Genomic DNA, 22,978 nt, shown 5'->3' on the forward strand with positions numbered 1-22,978 from the left:
ATGTTTTAAATGCTTCACTCCCTCAAAAGCTGCATATCAACTCCTCATTAAAAAATTGCCGTAAGCACAAGAATTCTTGAGCAACAGACTCAAAATGCTGGAGGAACTCAGCAAACAGGCAGCCTCTATGGAGGGAAATAAACAGTCGATGCTTCGGGCCAAGTACTGATGAAGAGCATTTACCCAAAACATCGATAGATCATTCTCCACCACAGATGCTGCTTGACTTGCAAAGTTCCTCCAGCATTTTAAGTGTGTTGCTTAAAACTTATCATCCCTTGTAGATTCTGGAGAGCTTGAAAATTATCACCTTTTTTCTTTGAGATCAACTCAGCTTGTACCTGGCCCAATGTCACATTTAGGTTCAAAAGGTTTTCTGTTGAGCACTTGGGGATGTTTCATTACATTGGAGCTGCACAAATACGAATTATTATCATCACAGGTCGAGTTGTTTTCCTACTTGCCTTTCATTGATGCTTTCAGCACGAAGCGTGTACACCCTGTCGATGTGGGAGATGTGGAAAATTGGCTCATCGCCGGAAGGGTCAGTTGGTAACTTCACCAACACTTCATTCAGAAAGATAGGCTGTAGAAATGAAAATGTATGAAAAAGCACTCTTCAAAACCATTTTTGTAGCCGCGTTGTTCATATGCGAGTTAATAACCGATAAATTAAATTCTCCATGTTACTGAACAACTGATCACAGTGTTCTTTAGATGGTGTAGTTGACTGGCACGATAGTGTAGCAGTTAGCGCAATCACTTTATAACCCAGCGATCACTGATCGGGGATCGATTCCCACCTCTGTTTGTAAGGAGTTTGTACATTCTCTCCATGGGTTTCCTCTGCATGCTCCAGTTTCCTATCTTAGTCCAAAGATGTATGGTCAGGGTTAGTGGTTGCAGGCATGCTGTGCTGGCTGGAAGCATAGTGACCCTTGTGGGTTGCCCCCAGCACAGTCCTCGGACTGCGTTAGTAGTTGAGGCAAAACAATGCATTTCACTGTATGTCTTGACGTTTCAATGTACATGTGACAGATAAAGCTAATCTTTAAATCTTTCAAAATGCTACACTCCTGGATATGGTGCTTGTGCTACACTGAGACTACGCAAGGACTACAAGCAGCACCTAAAACAAGGGAGGGTTCAACAGACCAGCATGTTGTTGTACAAGTGCTGCCATTCCTGCCACTAAAGTTTGAGGCAATGACCTACTCCAACAAGTGGGTACATAACCACCTACCCTTAATAGACAAAGTCTCGCTAAGTCTCCTACCATCAAACTTTTGTGAGGATCATCAGCAACGTTCCCTCTAATTTTTTTTACAGCTGCACAAACCAACCATTGCTCTGAGCAGGAAATTTTTACACAGACTGAAAACCGTGCGGCCCTTTAAAAGTTATTTTTGTAATATGCATACTATAAACATTTAGAAGGAAAGTTGAAAAATCACATACTTCTGATTTTATTTATTAATTGAAGGGTAGAATACAATGCCTTTGAATATAATTTGTATGCAATTTACTGTATATTAAAATATAATCTCAAAATTATATTAGCATTATAGAAAAGAAAATTCCATCTGCATGGCAACAAAGGCTATCTGTGTGGGAGCATTTCAGTTCCTGTACGGCCGCATACCTGCACAGCTGAAAGGGGACTGTGACTGGGAATGTAACCAGACCATTTAAACAGAATGGCGAAGAGAGGAGATAGGAGGCTGGATACCTCCAATGGGTGAGGTAGGCTTTTCCACCACTGGCACAAGACAAGTCAGGAGCGCAATGGAATACTTTCCACTGGCTCAGATGAGTGTAGCTCAATATCTCATAGGAATATCAACATCATCCATGACAAAATAGCCTGCATCACTGGCACCCCATTGACCACGTGTAATACTCATTCCCTCCATGACTAGCCCATGATGATTGTGATATACTGTGGATTCCGGTTAATTGGGCCATCAGTTAATTGGGACAGCCACTTTTTTGGGACAACTCTTAAGGAACAAAAACAAATCAATAAAATAGCTGGGATTCCCTTCATTTATTTGGGGGACTACCCTGCCTAATTGGGCAAGACGGTCTCAGCCTGAGCACACACCCCTCAGCATTAGCGGCTCCACAGTGGAGAGAGTGGAAAACATCAAGTTCCTTGGGGTGCAGATCTTGGACAATCTCACCCGGTCCAGGAACAACACTGGGATTGTGAAATGGGCCCAGCAGAGATTGCACTTTCTGAGGAAGCTTAAACAAGCATCACTCCCCACTAACATCTTAACTACCTTCTACAGAGGTGTGGTTGAGAGTGTGCTGACCTTTTGCATCACAACCTGGTACTCCAGTTGCAGATCTGTCGACAAAAGAGCCTTGCAGAGGGTGGTTAGGGGAGCAGAGAAGGTTATTGGGGTCTCCCTACCTTCTGTCCAAGACCTCTTTCACAGTCGATGCCTCCAGAAGACACGGTACATCATTAAAGACCCCTCACACCCTCTCCATGAACTGTTTGTTCTTCTGCCATCAGGCAAACATTACAGGAGCATCAAAACTAAAACCACAAGGCTACTAAACAGCTTCCTCCCACAGGCAGTCAGACTGCTAAATAGCTGCTCCACCTGACTCTGCTTTGGACACTTTTAACTTGCACTGGACACTTATAACTTGATTTTAACTGACATGTGGCTGTTGTGTTTTACTATTTATTGTTATGTTTATTATTTAGTCTTGCGTTTGTTATGTTATGATTGCACTGCTCCTGAGAAACGCTGTCTCATTCTGCCCTGCAGAGCTGATGTATGGTTAGAATGACAATAAAGTTTTTTGAATCTTTGAAAGAAACTGTTGCCATACAGTTTCTAACCAGCGTCAGTCGCATTTACTTAAGTGGCCATTAGACACTACACTGTGCCTGGAACATTTTTTAACTGGAGTCTTTTGCATGTGTTTGTTTTACTGATATCTGGTGAGAAATAAGCGGTAAGACAATTCAGAACCATTTTATTCATTGCAGTTTCAACCTTTCAGGCTTGGAGTTGCCAGAAAAGAGCAGAAGTGAAAATGAAATTATTTCACGACTTCAACAAGTTAAGAACTACAAAGAATTTGAAGGTGTCGACAACCATCATGAATGTTACAATGAAAATGAAGATTTGAAGGATGAAGGATCGAAAGAATTGAATGAAGGCAGTCCATTGTGTGCACTGTGTCTGTGCTGACTTTGTTCATTTACTTTTAATTAAAAGAACACTGCAACATACACTGAATGAATTCCTCTGTTGACAACTATTAGGAACTAATACATAGTTTTATAGTACTGACAGTTTTCTAATTTGTCCTGTATTTCATTTAAATGCATAATTCGTTACTCAGTTAAATGGTAGTTTGTCTTTTTTATATCTTTTAACTGTTTCCATGAAACTACGGCTAATTGGGCCAAAATGTACTGATCCTGATGTGCTGGTTAATTGGGCCAAAATATACTGGTTAATTTCAATGATCTGGAATCCACTGTGTATCATTTACAAAACACACTACAGTTACCTGCCCAGTCTAATCCAAAAGCATCTTCCAAATCCATGAAATAGACTACCCAGAAGGATAAGTCACAGCTGCAATGAAAAAACCACTGAATGCAGGTTCCCCTCGGAGAAAGACTAGCTTTATTTGTTTTGCATGTGATCCGAAACATCAAAACATACAGTAAAATGCGTTGTTTGCATCAAAGACCAACACAGTTTGAGAACGGACACAGTCCGCAAGTTTTATCATGCTTCTGGCGTCAACACAGCTTGCTTAAAACTAATCTGTATGTTTTTGGAACATGGGAGGAAACCAGAGCATCTAGAAGAAACCTGTGTAGTCATGGGGAGAGCGTACAAACTTACAGCAGCGGCACTGAACTCTGGTCACTGGTGCTGTAAACCATGACACTACCCATGTGTGTAGTTGTACAACAATCTGACTTGGAAATATTTTGCCAGTCCTTCATCATTACTGGCTCTGAACCCTGAGACTCCTGGCCTAAAGAGCTGTGGAGTGCCTTAACCAAGAGGAATTCACAAAGCAGGCTCACCAAAATCTTTTAAAGTGCAATAAATGCTGAAGATTAAATACTGTATATAAAAACAAATGAGGCCTGGATTTCATTTAGATACCACAAGTGAGTTGAGGGCAGTAGGTGGAACTCACTGATTCTGGGAAAATTGGGGGGGTGCAGGTTCAGAGGAGGTTCACAAAAATGATTCCAGGATTGAGCGGCTTGTCCAATGAAGAGCGTAAATGGCTCTAGGTGTGTATTTATTGGAATTCAGAAGAATGAAGGGTCACCTTATTGAAATCTATCAAACGCTGAAAGGCCTAGTTAGAGTGGATGTGGGAAGGATGTTTTCTATGGTGGGAGAGTACAAGACCAGAGGGCACAACCTCAGAATAGAGGGGCAGACTTTTAGAGCGGAGATGAAGTGGAATTTCTTTAGCCAGAAAGTGGTGAATCTATGGAATTCGTTGCCACAGGCAGCTGTAGAGGCCAAGTCTTTATGTATATTTAAGGCAGAGGCTGATGGATTCTTGGCTGGTCAGGGCCTGAAGGGTATGGAAGGAAGACAGGAGAATGGGGCTGAGAGAAAAATGGATCAGCCACGGTGAAATGGTGGAGCAGATTCGATGGGCCAAATGGCCTAATTCTGCTCCTATATTGATGGCCAATCGGCTCTTTGACTCTGCTCCACCATGAGATCATGGCTGCTTTCATATCCCTGTCAAACCCATTTTCCTGCCTTCTCCCTGTAATATTTGGTGCTCTTACTAATCAAGAACCTATCAACCTACTTCCCTACCTATTTAACATGTTGCAATATTTTAGTAGTTTTTTGCTTGTTACATCATTAATGGACAGTATAAGTGGCAGCTGAGGTGCCTGAAGCCACTTTTCAAAGGTTGGTCATATTAGCTTCAAGCTGGGAAACTGGGAACTGTCAATTTACTACAATGCAGCCTTTTGGTGATCAGTTCAAATCATTTCAACCTCCACACTCCACAGGGACTTGAATTAAACTTGCATCTCATGATCCTTTCCACTGTTTATTTAATTTCTGAAATCAAGTATAAATCGTGTCCCCCGAGCCTTGAACTGTTTGTTTAGAAGCACATCCTCCACTGCACCGTAAAGAACATTTCCATTTCTATCAACTTTCTCAAAGTTAATTTCCTATGGCAGTTGTTAAAAATAAACTGCTGCTCGAGATATTCAGCGGCTCAATTCCAACCTCTCCACCAAGCACATTTTTATGTAGAACCATAGAACACTACAGCACAGGAAACAGGCCATTCAGCCCTTCTAGTCCGTGCCGAAACTTTATTCCGCTAGTCCCATTGACCTGCATCCAGTCCATAACCCTCCAGACCTCTCCCATCCATGTATCTATCCAATTTATTCTTAAAACTTAAGAGTGAGCCCACATTTACCACATCAAATGGCAGCTCGTTCCACACTCCGACCGCTCTCTGAGTGACAAGTTCCCTCTAAAGCTTTCACCCTAAAGCCATGTCCTCTTGTATTTATCTCTCCTAATCTAAGTGGAAAGAGCCTACTCGCATTTACTCTGTCTATACCCCTCATAATTTTGTAAACCTCTATCAAATCCCCCCTTATTCTTCTACACTCCAAGGAATAAAGTCCTAACCTGTTCAGTCTTTCTCTGTAACTCAACTCCTGAAGACCTGGCAACATCCTAGTAAATCTTCTCTGCATTCTTTCAATCCTACCGATATCCTTCCTATAGTTAGGTGACCAGAACTGCACACAATACTCCAAATTTGGCCCCACCAATGTCTTATACAACCTCCCCATAACATCCCAACTCCTATACTCAATACTTTGATTTATGAATGCCAGGATGCCAAAAGCCTTCTTTACAACCCTGTCTACCTGTGACGCCACTTTCAGGGAATTATGTATCTGAACTCCCAGATCCCTTTGTTCCTCCGCACTCCTCAGTGCCCTACCATTTACTGTGTATGTCCTTCCTCAACACCTCACACTTGTCTGCATTAAATCCCATCGGCCACTTTCTGACCCATTTTTCCAATTGGTCCAGCTCCCTCTGCAAGCTTTGAAAATGTGTATTGGAAACTTTCTGAAGGGTGAACATTTCTGGTTTGCTAAGAACAGCAGATGCATGGCTGAGATTAGATGCCTTCCAGAGAGGTCAGGGATTAAACCATATTAGAGTCATAGAGCACTACAGTACAGAAAAGGGCCCTTTGGCCCATCTAGTCCATGCTGAACTATTACCCTGCCTAGTCCCAACCTGCCCGCCATACCCCTCCCATCCATGTAGTTATCCAAACTTCTCTTAGATGTTGAATTGAACCTGCATCCACATTCTCCTACATTCCAGAGAAATACGTCCTACCCTATTCAACCTTTCCCTATAACTTAAGTCCCAACATCATCCTCATAATTTTTCTCTGCACTCTTTCAATCTTGAATCTTTCCTGAAGGTATGTGTACATAAATAAGCAGTGTAAAAAGAGAGCAAAAAGACTGATGTAGTGGTTATAGTCTCACGGACTGTACAGAAATCTGAAGGTGGAGTGGAAGAAACAGTTAACCTCAGATGTTTACACCAATTAAGCCAACAGTGCTTGCTACTCTCTCTCTCCCTGTAAGAGTGTTACAGCTCAGTTGACAGAGTAATTTTCACTTACTGTCTTGTACATTTTGTACTGCAGGTTAGACTTGGGGCTGAAGACTTTGTCGGTCCCTGAGGAACCTAGTGGTTTAATGATCTGAGTCAGTAGCAGGAAGTCATTGAACAAGAATCCATAAAGTTCCTTGTTACTCTTGGCTTTGTAAAGTTTACCACTGTGCAGGAACTTCCGAGGACCCAAGCAGTTTGTGACGGAATTAAAAACAAGTTGCTGAAATAAAGAGATGTTGATGTTAATATTGAAGAAATACATAAACTTCAAGACATTGAAAAATATACATTCAGACACATTGGTTTAAATTTACTCTTTAGACTGACCAAAGGTTAAAACCTTCACATTTACAGATGACAGACAACAAAAGCAGATTTCTGATATTTCTGAGAAATATTTCTTTTAAGATTGGCTTTCAGCTCATGAATATGACATTAAACTTGTTTCTTATTGTAATGATTAGAGTGTAAAAACTTTGTCTAGTTTATAATACCAGGAGAGATCAATTTCCAAATCCTTTGTTCAGATCACATTGAACTGCATTCTGATAAGTTAAACCTTTGATGGGTGGAGGTGTTAATCGGTTCACAAATGGCAGGTCTGCTCTGCAGGTGTGCTTTATTTTCACGTGCTTCATTGCAACTCTTTTCAAAAGGCCATCTTAATGCAGTAATTCACTGCAGCCTTTCAACACACTCACTTAAATGATCGCAGGTTTAAAAAGGCTAACTTATAAGACCATAAGACATAGCAGCCGCCATTTAATTATGGCTGATCCATTTTCCCTCTCAGCCCCAATTTTCTACCTTCTCCCCATATCCCTTCATGCCTTGACTAATCAAGAATCTATCAATTTCTGCCTTAAAGATGCATAAAGAATTGTCCTTCACAGACACCTGTGGCAACGAATTCCACAGATTCACCACCATCTAGGCTAAAGAAATTTCTCCTCATCTCCATTCTAGCCTGAGGCTGTGTCTTCTGGTCTTAGACTCCCACACCAGTGGAAACATCCTCTCCACATTCTCTCTGTCAAGACTTTTTGCTAGGTTTCAATGAGGTCACTCTTCATTCTCCTGATTCCAGTGACTACAGGCGCAGAGCTCCTCATATAACATGCTTTTCAGTCATGCCTCCTGCCAATCAGCCATTGCTTTATCCACACTAGTATCTTTCCTGTAAAACCATGGGCCCTTAACTTGTTAAACTGTCTCATGTGTAGCACCTTGTCAATGGCCTTCTGAAAATCTAAGTACACAACATTCGCTGATTCTCATTTGTCTATCCTGCTTGTTATTCGAAGAATTCCAACAGATTTGTCAGACACAATTTTCCTTTGAGGAAACCATGCTGACTATGGCCTATTTTATCATGTGCCTCCAAGAACCCTGAAATCACATCCTTAACAATTGACTCCAATATCTTCCCAGCCACTGAGGTCAGATAAAATGGCCTACAGTTTCCTTTCTTCTGCCTCTCTCCCTTCTGGAAAAGTGAAGTAATATTGCTCCGGATCTAGGCCAGAATGAATTGATTCTTGAAACATCATTACTAGAGGCTCCATAATCTCTTCAGCCACCTCTTTCAGATTCCTGGGTGTATACCATTTGGTCCAGGTGACTTATCTACCTTCAGGTCTTTCAGTTTCCCAAGAACCTTCTCCCTAGTAATGGCAACTTCACACACTTCTGCCCACTGACACTCCTGAACTCCTGGCAGACTACCATATCAGGAATGTTTGATGTCTCTGGGCTTGTACTTTCTGAGATTTAGAAGAATGTGGGGGAATCCCACTGAAAACTACTGAATATTGTAAGCCCTGGATAGAGTGGATGTGGAGACGAGATTGCCTATAGTACAAGAGTCTAGAACCAGAGGGAACAGCCTCAGAATTGAGGGACATACATTTAAATCAGAGATGAATAATTTCTTTAGCCAGAAGGTGGTGAATCTGTGGAATTCATTGCCATAGGCAGCAGCTGTAGAGGCCAAGTCATTGGGTATTTTTAAAGTGGAGGTTGATAGGTTCTTGGTTAGTCAGGGTATCAGAGGTTACAGGGAGAAGCAGGAAAATGGAGTTGAGAGGATTAATAAATCAGCCATGAGGGAATGGTGGAGCACACTCAATGGCTGAATGAGCAAATTCTGCTCCGGGCCTTCTGGTCTTATGTTGCCTCATGCCGGGCTGATGACTTTTCCCTTCTCCGGTATTTGGCTTTCGCAAGCGTCTGAATTGTGCAAAAGAGTGGAGAAGTTAGTCGTGAGGAGGTGACTGTAGACTAGTCATTGGAAAGAGGACGCTAATTGACCTGGACAGAACTAAGATATAAGAGTGGGTGACAGGTGGATGCCAGGTTTCAATGCAAACATGTAAGACGATATTATTTAACGTATTCAACACAAACACATAAAAATGCACACAGTACCTAGCAGCATATAGTGCTGCAGGCAAATACCACAGGCCCCAACTTGTTTATTTTCTAATATTTGGAATTGAAATCCAGAAAGGCATGAAAAATCTATAAATCTCCCAAAACTACAAAATAACCCCTATTGAATTTTATTTTAATTGATCCCACTCCAAACCTTCTGTTATCTTAGATTCATGAAAATATGGCCGTGCAAGAGCTCCAGCAACAGAATTCTCACGTTAGGATTGAACATTGGAAGTACAGCAGATGCATAGGCTCTACAGCCCATGATGTAATGAACTAATTAAAGTAGTAATTAAATTCCTAATCACTTCTGCCTACACAATACCCTTACCATTCCATTCACCTAAACTATTATCACAATTATACAATCACTCAGAATCAATCATATGAGTTGGTGTTGGACTGCGCTCAATCAGTGAGCAGGAGCCATGTTTTCACTTAGGATCGTGGTTCAAGATTAAAAAGGCAACACTTCTCAGCAGTTTTTCAGAGTTGGACTGCACCTACTCAGTGAACAGAATTCATTAGAAAGGGTGAATAAAAAACAAGGCGGGGCAAGAGGAGCGGCCATTGTGTGAGCGGGGCAGAATTGGAGTGGCTTTGGCTCATCAGGCTTGGGCAAGGTAAGCATCTGATAAATTTCTTCTTCTTCTTTATTCTTCGTTCCTCATCTGTTAGGGTAGTTAGTGCTCCAGAGCAGTGCTTTGTTCAGTATGTGTGAGATGAAGGAATTCTGGGAGACATCCAGCCTCCCCGATAACCACATCTGCACCAGGTGCACCGAGCTGCAGCTTGATGACCTTTGGCTCATAGGGGAGACTGAGGAAGTGATAGATAGAAACTACAAGATAGATAGGAATTAGATTGCAGGAGGCAGGAAACTGAGTGATTATCAGGAGAAGGAAGGGAAAAGGGGCAGCTAGTGCAGAATACACCTGTGGCTCTTCCCTCAATAATAAGTAGACCACGTTTGATACTGTTGAGGGGGACAACCTACCGGGGGAGCAACGGTGACCAGGTATCTGACACTGAGCCTGGTGCTATGGTCAGAAAAGAACAGGTGTGAAGAGGACTGCAGTAAGTGATAGAACATTCCATAGTCAGAGGAACAGAGACGAGATCCTGTCAGCGCGATACAGACACCCAGATAATATGTTGCCTCCCAGGTTCCAGGGTCAAGGATGTCTTAGATCAAGTCCACATCATTCTAAACATGGAGAGTCAGCAGCCAAGTCTTAGTATATACAGTGCCTACAAAAAGCACTCCCCCCCCCGGGAGTTTTCATGTTTTATTGTTTTACAATATTGAATCATAGTGGATTTAATTTGGCTTTTCTTGACAATGATCAACAGAAAAAGACTCTTTCAAAGTGAAAACAGATTTCTACAAAGTGATCTAAATTAATTAGAAATATAAAACACAAAATCATTGATTGCATGTATTCACTCCCTTTAATATGACACACCAAATCATTACTGCTGCAATTTACCGAGGAGTTTCTTTAGCCAGAGAGTGGTGAATCTGTGGAATTCATTGCCACAGGTGGCTGTGGAGGCCAAGCCATTGAGTATATTTAAGGCAGAGCTTGATAGATTCTTGATTGTTCAGGGCATGAAGGGATACGGGGAGAAGGCAGAGACTAGGGCTGAGATGGAAATGAGGAAACGTTGGAGCAGACTTGATGAGCCAAATTGCCGAATTCTGCTCCTATACCTTACGGTCAACAGGAACTCGATGATATGAAACAATGTGTTTAGACCGTCTCACAATCTCACCTCAGATAAACCTTCACATTGCACATGTGTTTGGATCCACTCCAGCCTGTCCGAGTTTTCCTTTTCCCTTACGCCCTCATTCACCTGCGAACACAACTCTTCGGCCTTTTCAAGAGCCTGCTTCAAGTGGCTGAAATCAGGATGATTTTCAGGGGTGTTTTCCAGGATCTAGAGCATTTGAGAAAGGGTGTCAGAGGGAGTTTTCAATGAATCGACATCATTACTTTTAGAATCTGCAGGAAATTACTCTCCCCAAGGCAGATCAACACCTCCACCCATTTACCCACCCCAGCACCACTCCATCCATTCCTTTCCTCAGCCCCTCAGCACTCTTCAACCCTCGTGCACTGACACTTTACCCTTACACTCCACGTTATACCTACACTGACACAGTCACTGTCCTTCTGTGTCTTCATCTGCCCTGCTGCTACCAAGAAGAGTTTCTCTTGCCAAGAGTCACTTTGTCAATTTATCATTTCATGTCAGAGTCACCTTCTGTTCAGATACTCCTGCACTTAAGCGTCATTTTATAGACATACAATCAGTCTAGGTATATAGGTACAATATATGCAGCCACTCAACCGTTACTTGTACGTTGTGTTTGTTAGGATTGCTTTTACATTTATATTTACTGTGTTTTTTATGCTACATCAGATACAGAGTAACAATCATTTTGTTCTCCTTTACACTCGTGTACTGAAGAGTGACAATCTTGAATCTTGAAGTTTATATTTAAGCAAAAGTGGGTGAGGTTTCTCAGCCGAAGAATGTGTGGTGCACATTTTTATCCAACAAATAACTTCAAAGCTGTAGCTATGGGCACTTGCATGGGCCCCAGCTATGTCTGCCTGTTTGTTGGCTACGTGGAACAGTCTATGTTCCAAACTTACACCAATGTCCACCACTTTTCCTATTCTATATCGACAACTGCATTGGTGCTGCTTCCTGCACCCACGCAGAGCTCATTGACTTCATCAACTTCGCCTCCAACTTCCACCCTGCCCTCAAATTTACCTGGTCCATTTCCGACACCTCCCTCCCCTTTCTTGATCTCACTGTCTCTATCTCTGGAGACAACCTATCTACTGATGTCTATTATAAACCCACAGGCCGTCACAGCTACCCAACACTATACCTCTCCCCACCGTGTTACTTGTAAAAACACCATCTGCTTCTCTTAATTCCTCCGTCTTTGCTGCATCTGCTCTTAGATGAGGCTTTCCATTCCAGAATGAAGGAGATGTCCTCCTTCTTCAAAGAAAGGGGCTCCCCTTCCTTCACCATCAACACTGCCCTCAACTGGATTTCTTCATTTCACACCCTCTGGCACTCCCTCTCACCTCTCTCTGGTACTCCTTCCCTCTTTGCTTTCTTCCATGGCCTTCTGTCTTCTCCAGTTAGATTCTCCCTTCTCCTGCCCTGTATCTCTTTTAACAATCTACTTCCCAGCTCTATACTTCACTCCTCCCCCCTCCCTGTTTCGCCTATCACCTTGTATTTCTCACTCTCCTCCCCCACCTTTTAAATCAACTCCCCATCTTTTTTTCTCCAGTCCTACTGATGCGTCTTGGCCCTAAACGTCAACTGTACTCTTTTCCATAGATGCTGCCTGGCCTGCCGAGCCCCTCCATCATTTTGTGTGTGTGTTTCTTGGATTTCCAGCATCTGCAGATTTTCTCTCGTTTCTTTCTGGATGACACCGATGACTTTCAGAATACAGTTTCAAAGGTGAATATAATATAAAAAGTGTGCGAGATAGCTTGAGTGGAACTCCACGATTAACTTCTTTCTTCGATTATTTCAAATAAAGTTCCCCTGTATCTCATTCCATTGTAAAAGTGATTGTAACAAATGGTGCATTTTATCATTGCTCACCAATGTAAAAAAGTAAATTTTCTCAAAAGTCTGCCTTGTGAGAGATTTTATAATGACTAGTTCAATGGAGAGCTTGCATAGAAAGACATGTTCTTACATTTTTTATGATTAAGGGATAGCGTGTTACTCTTTGCATAGGCTTTAGTAGGAAACTTGACAGTGGCATTCCTTTACATTGTGGGTCCATCGCTAGTCTCTGTCAAAATATGAGCAGAACAATATTAATTATGATATCTTAGGCTTTGTAAGACAACCAAAGACACTTACTGGTCTGGTCATTTCATTCCGTGAACCTGGTACAGCATAGATACAGGCCCTTCAGCCCATCACGTTGTGCTGAAGTAATTAAGATTAAGATAATGATACCTAATTAAACTAAATATTTCCACCTGCACATAGTCCATATCCTCCATTCTCTGCACACTTATGTCCCTATCTAAGACTTTCTTAAATGCCTCTATTGTTTCTGCCTCCACTATTAGCCCCAGCAGTGCATTCCAGAAACCCTCAATACTGTGCTTAAAAATAACTTGCCCTGCAAATCTCCTTTGGACTTTCTCCCTCTCATCTTAAACGTGTGCCCCCTGGTATGAGATATTTTGACACTGGGAAAACAATACCATGCTGATGAAGGGTCTCAGCCTGAAACATCCACTGTTTATTCCTCTCCATAGGTGCTGCCTGACCTGCCGAGTTCCTCCAGCATTTTGGTGGTTTTCGCTCAAGATACTGGCTGTCAGCTCTGTCTTTGCCCGTTATAATTTTATGAACTTTTATCAGGTCTCCTCTCAGTCTCCACTACTCCTGACGAAACAGCCCTAGTTTATCCTACCTCTCCTCAGACCACATGCCTCTAAATGAGGCAGCATCCTGGTAAATTTCTTCTACACCCTCTCTAAAGCCTTGACATTCTTCCTATAATGGAGTGACCAGTATTGATTGCAATACTCCAGATGCAGCCTAACTAGAGTTTTAGAAGGGCACAACATAACTTCCTGACAATTGAACTCAATCCTCAACCAATAAATGCAAGCATGCCGTACACCTTTTTAAAAACTTATATAAGAATCTCTTAAATGCCCTAAACGTGTCTTCCTCTACCACCACCCCTGGCAGGACTGACTATGTAAAATAAAATCTACCTTTGATATCTTCCCTGCATTTTCCTGTAAACACCTTAAAAGTATGTCCTATCGTATTAGCCATTGCTGTCCTTGTACAAAGTCTCTGGCTGTCCACTCACTCTAAACCTCTTATCATCTTATACACCTCCATCAAGTATCCTCTCATCTTCCTTTGCTTTAGAGAAGACCCCTAACTTGCTCAACCTTTCCTGAGATATGTTCTCAAATCCAGGTAGCATCCTGGTAAATCTCCTCCGCACCTTCTCTAAAGCTTCCACATCCTTCCTAAAACGAGGAAACTGGAACCGAACACAATACGGAAGTGTGGTCCAACCAGAGCTTTATAGAGCTGCAACATTACCTTGTGGTTCTTGAAATTAATCCCCTAACTAATGAAGGCCAACACACCACATGCCTTCATAACTACTCTATCAATTTGTGTGGCAACTTTGAGGGATCTATAAACTTAAACCCCAAGATCCCTCTGTTCTTCCACACTGCTTAAAATCTTGCCATTAGCCTTGTATTCTGACTGCAGATTTGACCTTGCAGTGAATCACTTCACTCTTTTCCAGACTGAACTCCATCTCAGTCCAGCTCTGCATCCTATCAATGTCCCATTGTAACCTATAACCTTCTACACCATGCTCAACACCAGCAACCATTGTGCCATCAAAAACTGCATTAACACAAAATAATCTGCAGATGCTGGGGTCAAAGCAACACTCACAACACGCTGGAGGAACTCAGCAGGTCGGGCAGCATCAGTGGAAACGATCAGTCGACGTTTCGGGCCAGAACCCTTCGTCAGGACTGTAGAGGGAAGGGGCAGAGACCCTATAAAGAAGGTGGGGGGAGGGTGGGAAGGAGAAGGCTGGTAGGATCCAGGTGAAAAACCAGTAAGGGGAAAGATAAAGGGGTGGGGGAAGGGAAGCAGGGAGGGGATAGGCAGGAAAGGTGAAGAAAGAATAGGGGAAAACACTATGGGTAGTAGAAGGGGGCGGAACCATGAGGGAGGTGGTAGGCAGCTGGGGGATGGGGCAGAGTGACATAGGGATAGGGGAAGGGAAGGGGAGGGAATTACCGGAAGTTGGAGAATTCAATGTTCATACCAAGGGGCTGGAGACTACCTAGGCAGTATATGAGGTGTTGCTCCTCCAACCTGAGTTTAGCCTCATCATGGCAGTAGTAAAAACTGCATTAATAAATTTTGCAACAATAATATTTGACTGAAATCCAGAATTTATGTTAAATATAACCAGAAGCAAAGCAGAGACCACATTCATTGTGCACAGTACAGGGTGATCACTTACTTTGACAAATTCTTTAAATTCGATGATCTCGTCCGTCTTTTGCTGGATGAGAGCTGCTCCATTAAGCTGGCAGCTGCAGAATCGGATGTAGGGCTGCATATGAGGCAACTGTGCAGTCAAAATGTCTCCAATCATTTTTACCGGCATCCTTTCCCCTGACATCTTCTTCCTTACTCGCAGTGCCCTTCAGTGAGGCGAAAACAGAAGCATTTTTGTGCACATTTCAAAGACAACACATTCAAAGACCATAAGACAGGGGAGCAGAACTAGGCTCTGCCATTCCATCATATGCTGTTTTGTTCAGAGATAGAGCATGGAGCAGGGCCTTGCAGCCCAGCGAGCCACACCACTTGGTGACCCACCTATTTAACACGAGATGATTTATAATAACCAGTTAATCCACTAACTGTTATGACTTTGGAATGTGGGAAGAACTCGGAGCACCCAGAGGAAACCCACACAGTCACGGATTTATTATGCCTCTTGACCCCATTCTCACGGGGAGAATGTACAAACTCCTTACAGACAGTGAAGGGAATCGAACTCAGATCTTACAGCTGACACTGTAAAGCAAGGCGCTAACCACTACACTACCGTGCCACCACAAATTGCTATTGATCCGGCTTAGAAAGAAACAACTACTGTCATTCCCAAAGGTTGCATAATACAGGAGGTACTTGGAACTTGATGTTATCAGCAGTTATTGCTTTAACATAAAATAACGCTCGCTAATCCATGCAGCATCCAGGTAAATCTGCTCTGCACCCTCTCTAAAATTTCTAAATTTATTTACTTTATTTAGTGATACAGTGCGAAATACGCATTTCCGGCCCTTCCAGCCACGCCGCCCCAGCAACCCCACAACCCCGATTAACCCTTTTCTTTTTAAAATCTTTTTATTGAATTAGTACACAAAAGGTAAACCATATAGGCACTAATACACTTACAATATAACTTTACAGGAAATATTAATACAAAAAAAAATTAGTACAAACAGTGCAGTTTAAATATAAAATTAACAAGGTAGTATAATAGTATACTAATTTTTATATATATCAATAAGGAAAGGAAAAAAAACCCAAAAAAACCCCAAAAAAAAACCCACCGTGCAACTAATCTAAAAAGCAAAGCAAAGCAATGGGCTAACTAGGAATCAAGTAGAGTTAAACAACTTAAAACAATCACGTCTTTATTGGGCTTTATTATTTCGGTGGATGACTGGGTGCATATTTTACAACTAGTCAATACTTCCTCTATCTGTGCTAAACATTCCCTAATTCAATTTAAAGTTGTCCATAGAGCACATATGTCCAAAGATAAATTAGCTTGTTTTTATTCTCATATTAATCCTCTTTGTGACAGATGTCATGGGGAGATAGCCTCTTTAACCCATATGTTTTGGTCCTGCCCTACTCTGGAAACTTTTTGGAGAGACATTTTTAATATTATCTCAAAGGTATTGAATAGAGATATCTCTCCCCATCCTATTACTGTTATCTTTGGATTACCTAAAATTTCCAGTAATCTTTCTCCTTCAGCCCGTAGAATGATTGCATTTCTTACTTTAATGGCGAAAAGATGTATTTTACAACATTGGAAAGAGACTAATGTTCCAACTACGTTCTTTTGGTTTTCCCAGACGATACTATGCTTAAGTTTGGAGAAAATTAGAAGTAATCTTTATGATTCTTCAGCTAAATTTGAACAGACCTGGAGATCCTTTATTCAACATTTTCATTTAATGTAATTTTTTTTCTCTCTCTCGGTCCATATTTACATTCCCTTCTTGCTTTTTAACTGTTTTTAATGGAGGTTGGGTTTGAGAACCCCGATTAACCCTAACCTAATCACGGGACAATTTATAATGACCAATTAACCTATCTGATTTGTCTTTGGACTGTGGGAGGAAACAGGTTCACCTGGGCAAAACCAACACATTCTATGGAGAGGATGTACAGAGAGTCCTTACAGAACAGCGCTGGAATTGAACTCCGTGTTCTGGAACGCCCCGAGCTGTAACAGCCTCGCATTAACTGTTACACTACCATGGCGCTTGACGTTCTTCCTATAATGACCGGGGTTTTATACAGCTGCAAGAGGAAGGTAGCAAGGTACAGAAATTATTACTGTACTGTTATAAAAGTTTCCACACCAAGGGTACCTACTTCAGCAATTTAATATTGCACATGATGAGCTCTTTCCAGTTAACGAAGATCATGGTCACCTCTTTCTCCGTCAACAGATCAGACTCGAGTAATGGCTTCTGAAAGACCTAGTGAACCAAACCAGATCATTAATAGAAACAGCTAATAATTCAGGGTTATAAAACCTTTCTTGACAAGAGCAAAGGCCATTGACTAGAGCACTCTGCAATATCCAAGTATGAATTTGCTCCCATGCGTTCACTAGACACAGACAGTTGAAACAATATGTGACTTAAAAACATTCCTCAAATAAGTTGTTTATATAAGGATCAGTACTGGGATCACTATTCATGTTAAAATGTTCCTCCAATGTTGCTTATACAGGGATCTGTACTGAGATAATTAAACATAATTTACATCTAAATGTAGAGATGATATTAAATTGAAGGATATAACAAAGGATGAATACCATATAATAAATGCTGTGTACTCTGGGCCCTTAAAGTATAACTAAAGTTCCCACCCATCCATCCAGCATCCTCTTTGACTTTTTACCATTAGGCAGGAGACTCCGATGCATAACAAGAATGGTCAGAATGGGAAACCATTTCTTCCCTCAGGCCACTAGGCATCTCAACTCCCTGCCGCATCACATTCGAAGTGTCACTGGTTAATCTGTTCTGTACCTGACAATATTTAATTTATGCACTTTATTTTTGTGTAATTCATCTGTAGGTTTTATTGTTACTTTAATAAGTTATTGTGTGTTATGTATGCTATTGTGCTTTACACCCCGGTTCAGAGAAACGTTGTCTCATTTAATGGTATACCTGTACATAGTTAAAGAACAATACACTCCACTTTAGAAAAGAGAGCAGATAATTGATCAATTCATTTTGGTAGATAAATGTGAAATGATATATTGTGATGGAAAAAACATCCCATTGTACCTTACAAAGTAAACTACTGTTCCTCCAGCATTTTGTGTCTGTTGCTCCTCATTTTCAGCATTTGCAGAATCTCTTATAGTTAGATTGTTATAATTGTGTTTTTTTGTAAAAATTGTGTATAATTTATGTTTAATATGTTTTTCTTGTGAATATACAGTACTGTGCAAAAGTGTTAGGCACATGCAAAAAATTCTGTAATTCTGCAATTCTGTAATTTAAAAATTAATGAAATGAAAAGTTTCTAAATATCAAAAAATTACTATAAAAAGCAGTAAACAGTAAAAACTGAATCAAATCAATATTTGCTTTGACCACCCTTCGCCTTTAAAATGGCATCAATTCTCTTAGTTACACTGTTGTGCAGTTTTATAAGAAAATGAGCTGGTAGGTTGTTCCAAGCACCTTGGAGAACTTGCCACAGATTTTCTGCAGACCTTGTCTGTCTTGCTTCCTTCTGTCTCTCTAGGCAGTCTGGGTGATGTTGAGATCAGGGTTCTGTGGAATGCCATGCCATTTGAAACCATACAAAATTCCTAGGGTACCTAAGACTTTTGGACATTATTGTTGTCTTGGTGCTTATATGATGCTACAGTATGTGCCAGTGATGCTGCAAGTAAGCTTTTCATTGCACTTGTGCAGATGGCAATAAACCTGGCTGATGATTAGAAAAACGTAAGGGAAGAGGCAAACACATCATTAAGAGAAGGATCACAGGTCAGGAAAGCAATTTAAAATGCATTCAAAATGCTGGAATTTAGTTCTGGAGACAAAAGACTCAAAACTCATGAAACAAATCTGGAGCGATGGTCAGGTAGTCACTGTAGAATAGGGCTTAGCTCTCACTACACTATAACTATAATAAGCTGGAATTACTGGTTAACAGAAACAAGACTGCATGACAAGACAGATGTCCTGAATACAGATCTGACAATTAATGTAGTATATCTGATAAATTATGAACTGGTGCCAAAAACAACAAGAAAGCTAATGAAACTCAGCATAAAGCCAACACCTGCTATTGAGGTGGATACGTAATGCTTCAATACCTTTGCTATAAAATTAATCTTGCTATGGCAACCTCTATTGCCCCAAGGCAAGTCGAATTTGGCACTGAATGCACTCCATGTCAAAAACCGCTTGAAAGAGGAGCAACAGTTCATATTCTGCATGAGAGTCTACAACCCACTGGCATGAACAGTGAATTCTGCACTTCCAGCTAATCTGCAACCCCCTCCCCCTGTCTTTTTCCTCCTCCTCCTGGTCTACCTGTTTTCTCCTACACGCACTCAACAACCTCCACCCTCCAGTACTAATCACCTAGCTCCTTACCCCTCCTATATTTGCTCATCACTGATACACTCCTCCCACTGGGTCTCTTCACCCAGCTGTTCCCTCTGTCCTCTCCACCTCCTTTACTTGGTTCCACACTCCTCCTTGCATTCCTATCAGCTTCCATTGTCTTCAGCACATTGTTGCGTCCACCTATCACCTCCCAGCCTCTGTCACTATTTCCATCACACCACCACCATCCACCCCAATCTGCAAATCTTTCCTTCCTCACCTGGATCCTCCTATTGCGTGCCAGCTCTTGCCTCGCCCTTTTATACTGTTTTCTCCTTTACTCTTTCAGTACAGAAGAAGTCTTAACCTGAAACACCAAATGTCCATTTCCCTCCACAGATGCTGCATGACCTGCTGAATTCTCCCAGCAGTTTTGCTCCAGATTCCAGTATTCTGCTCTTTTTGCAGTACTTATTTAATTTACTCTTATAAATAAATATATTTCTTATTGTAATTTGTATTCTTTTAAAGATCGCACTGTACTGCTGTTGCAAAACAGCAAATTTCACAGCATCTGCCGGTGATATTAAACCTGATCCTGATTGATCACATTAAGTTAGCGTGTTGTATGATGGAGACTGATGCCCATTCACCTTGTGAACAGTTAGGGGTATGTTTGAAAATGTGCATCTGATTTCCCGGGGAGTTTTCCCTTACCTCAGTGACAAGCTGCAGATCGCTCACGTAGTTTTCCTCTGTCACGATGAGCTCATGGATGTAACCCTGCCGCTTCCTCTCTGATGGTGTTAGCATGTCCAATAAATGCAAGTCAGCACACCCTACACAGAAGAGGGGGAGACTAAATAATATACATCACTCAACATTCCAACATATGCAGTTTCACACACTGAGGAACGCAAGTGCACAGAAATATACTCAAACCACTCCATCTGGCGCCAGCAATCATCCCACAGTCAAAGCCGCTTAGATCACATTTCTTCCCCATTCTGATGTTTGGTCTGAGCAACAACTGAACCTCTTGACCGCGTCTGCATGTTTTTATGCTATGAATTGCTGCCATATGATTAGCTGATAAAATATTTGCATTAATGAGATGTACAGGTGTACCTAATAAAGTGGTCACTGAGGTGGATGTATATATTAACACACACTGAGGGTCCTAAGTACACAGAAAGAACCCATACCAATGCCATTACAGCCAACCCACTGGTCTCAACTGAAAGTTTGAATGAGTATTATAAAAATGAAATTTTTCAGACAGAATTAAAGAGAATTACGATATCAAATATGCTGGAATCTTAATTATACATTATTTCTGACAATTTCATAGTTTGCAGTGAACAGGTTGCAGCGTGTAAAGTTACCTGTTATCATGTTGAAGAATCTTAAACTTTGCCAAGATCAACAAACATCCAACTTATTAATTAGAGTCACACTGTACAATGGTGCATTGATTTGCAGAACTATTAGATGAATGAGAACGAACTCAATCCCTTGATCAGGCAATTATTTTAGGTCTCATGCATAAGCCAAGTTAAACCATCAATTATTAACTGTGCTCAGAATGCAGAAAACCTATCTGCCTCAGGAATCAGAGACCTATACCTGCCACAAAGATTGAGTCAGTTCTGATCTACTAGCAGAGATACTGCTAGTATAGCTGCTGCTAGGGGCCTTAGCATAGATGTCTAAAAACACTCTTAGCCAGGGGCGAGGTGCCAGAGGATTGGAGGATAGTTAATGATGTCCATTGTTTAAGAAAAGACCCAAAGAACAAGCCACAATATTATAGGCCGGTGAGCCTGACATCTGTAGTGGAAGAGTTATTGAAAAGATATTCGAAGGGATCAGATACAAAAGTCCTTGAATAGACAGGAATAGTCAACATGGCTTTGTGCATGGTAAGTCCTGTCAAACCAAACTTATAGAGTTTTTCGAGGAAGTTACCAGGAAGGTTGATAAAGGTAAGGCAGTGGATGTTGTCTAGATGGACTTCAGCATGACCTGCATGGGAGGTTGGTCAAGGAGGTTCAGTCAAGATGAGATAACAAATTGAATTAAACATTAGCTTGGCAGGAGAAACCAAAGAGCGGTAGTAAATGGATACCTCCCTGACTGGAGGCCTGTGACTTGTGGTGTCCTGCAGGGATCAGTGCTAGGTCTGTCGCTATTTGTCACCTATATCAATGATCTGGATGATAATGGGGTTAACCGGATCAGCAAATTTGCAGATGACACCAGGACTGGGGATGTAGTGGACAGCAAGGAAGACTGTCATGGCTTGCAGTGGGATCTGAACCAGCTGGAAAAATGGGCTGAGAAATAGCAGATGGAATTTAATGCAGGCAAGTGTGAGATGTTGTAATTTGGGAGGTCCAGCCAGGGTAAGTCTCACAGGGTGAGCAGTGGGGTACCAAAGAGTGCAGTAGAACAGAGGGATCTGTGAATACAGATCCATAATTCATTGAAAGTACAGATAGATAGGGTCGTTCAGAAAGCTTTGCCACACTGGTTTTCCCAGATCAACGCACTGAGTACAGGAGTTGGCATGTTATGTTGAAGTTGTGTAAGATGTTGATGAGGCCTAATTTGGAGTATTGTGCACAATGTTTTCTGTCATTCCTAGTTTGGGTTTTTTTCTGTTTTGTGGATGTCTGCAACGAGTAAGAATTTCAGGTTGTATACCGTATACATTCTCTGATATTAAATTGAATCATTGAATACACTGGTGAGGTGGGTCAACTGCAGGAGTGACACTGTCTGGACACATTGGGCTGAAATGTCATTTCTGTGCTGTAAGTACAAGGTATCCAGACTCAGCAATCATCCCCATTTATTTACATTGACATTATCTACATGCAAGTTAGGCTCTATGAGTAATATTCTTTTGCAAAGATACCAATGTCTCTGAGAAAGCTCATTAGAAACACCAAATGGCAAAAGCACATTTACACAAGAAGGTCTGCAGAAGAAACACATTTAACAATTTTCCATTGATTTTGGTGTCATGTGTTTAACTTCCTTAGTGACAGCTACCAAGAAATTATAATAGCTTTCATTAATTATTTAACCAATGTACTCCTAATGAGGTTCTTATTCAAGATATCCTGCAAGATTAACAAAGCAAGAGACTGTGGATACCAGACTCGGAGCTGAAAACGTTTAAATATATTACATGACTTGAAATTTTATCTCAGTTAAACTTAAGATGTAAACATACTGTCCACATCTTATTTCCTGGCAATTTAAACACAGCAAACGTAACCATAGGACATGGCAGCAGAATTAGGCCATTTGGCCCATCGAGAATGCTTTGCCATTCCATCATGGCTGATTTATTATCCCTCTCAACTCCAT

The 22,978-nt window shown here is 41.4% G+C and overlaps 1 protein-coding gene across 2 annotated transcripts in view; it reads right to left on the minus strand.

Annotated features, from left to right (window-relative positions):
- The window catches only part of itsn1 (intersectin 1 (SH3 domain protein)), a 241,208-nt gene that overhangs the window by 28,571 nt on the left and 189,659 nt on the right, over window positions 1-22,978 (minus strand). For both annotated transcript variants that reach the window (XM_063050322.1, XM_063050321.1), the window contains 7 exons: window positions 20,318-20,439; window positions 17,391-17,497; window positions 15,226-15,409; window positions 12,886-12,984; window positions 10,914-11,081; window positions 6,709-6,921; window positions 465-586 (listed from right to left, as the gene is read on the minus strand). In XM_063050322.1, coding sequence (XP_062906392.1) covers window positions 465-586; window positions 6,709-6,921; window positions 10,914-11,081; window positions 12,886-12,984; window positions 15,226-15,409; window positions 17,391-17,497; window positions 20,318-20,439 — 1,015 coding nt within the window. The remainder of the gene's footprint in view (window positions 1-464; window positions 587-6,708; window positions 6,922-10,913; window positions 11,082-12,885; window positions 12,985-15,225; window positions 15,410-17,390; window positions 17,498-20,317; window positions 20,440-22,978) is intronic.

The sequence above is a fragment of the Mobula hypostoma genome, chromosome 6 (genome assembly GCF_963921235.1).
Source record: "Mobula hypostoma chromosome 6, sMobHyp1.1, whole genome shotgun sequence".
Classification (NCBI taxonomy): domain Eukaryota; kingdom Metazoa; phylum Chordata; class Chondrichthyes; order Myliobatiformes; family Myliobatidae; genus Mobula; species Mobula hypostoma.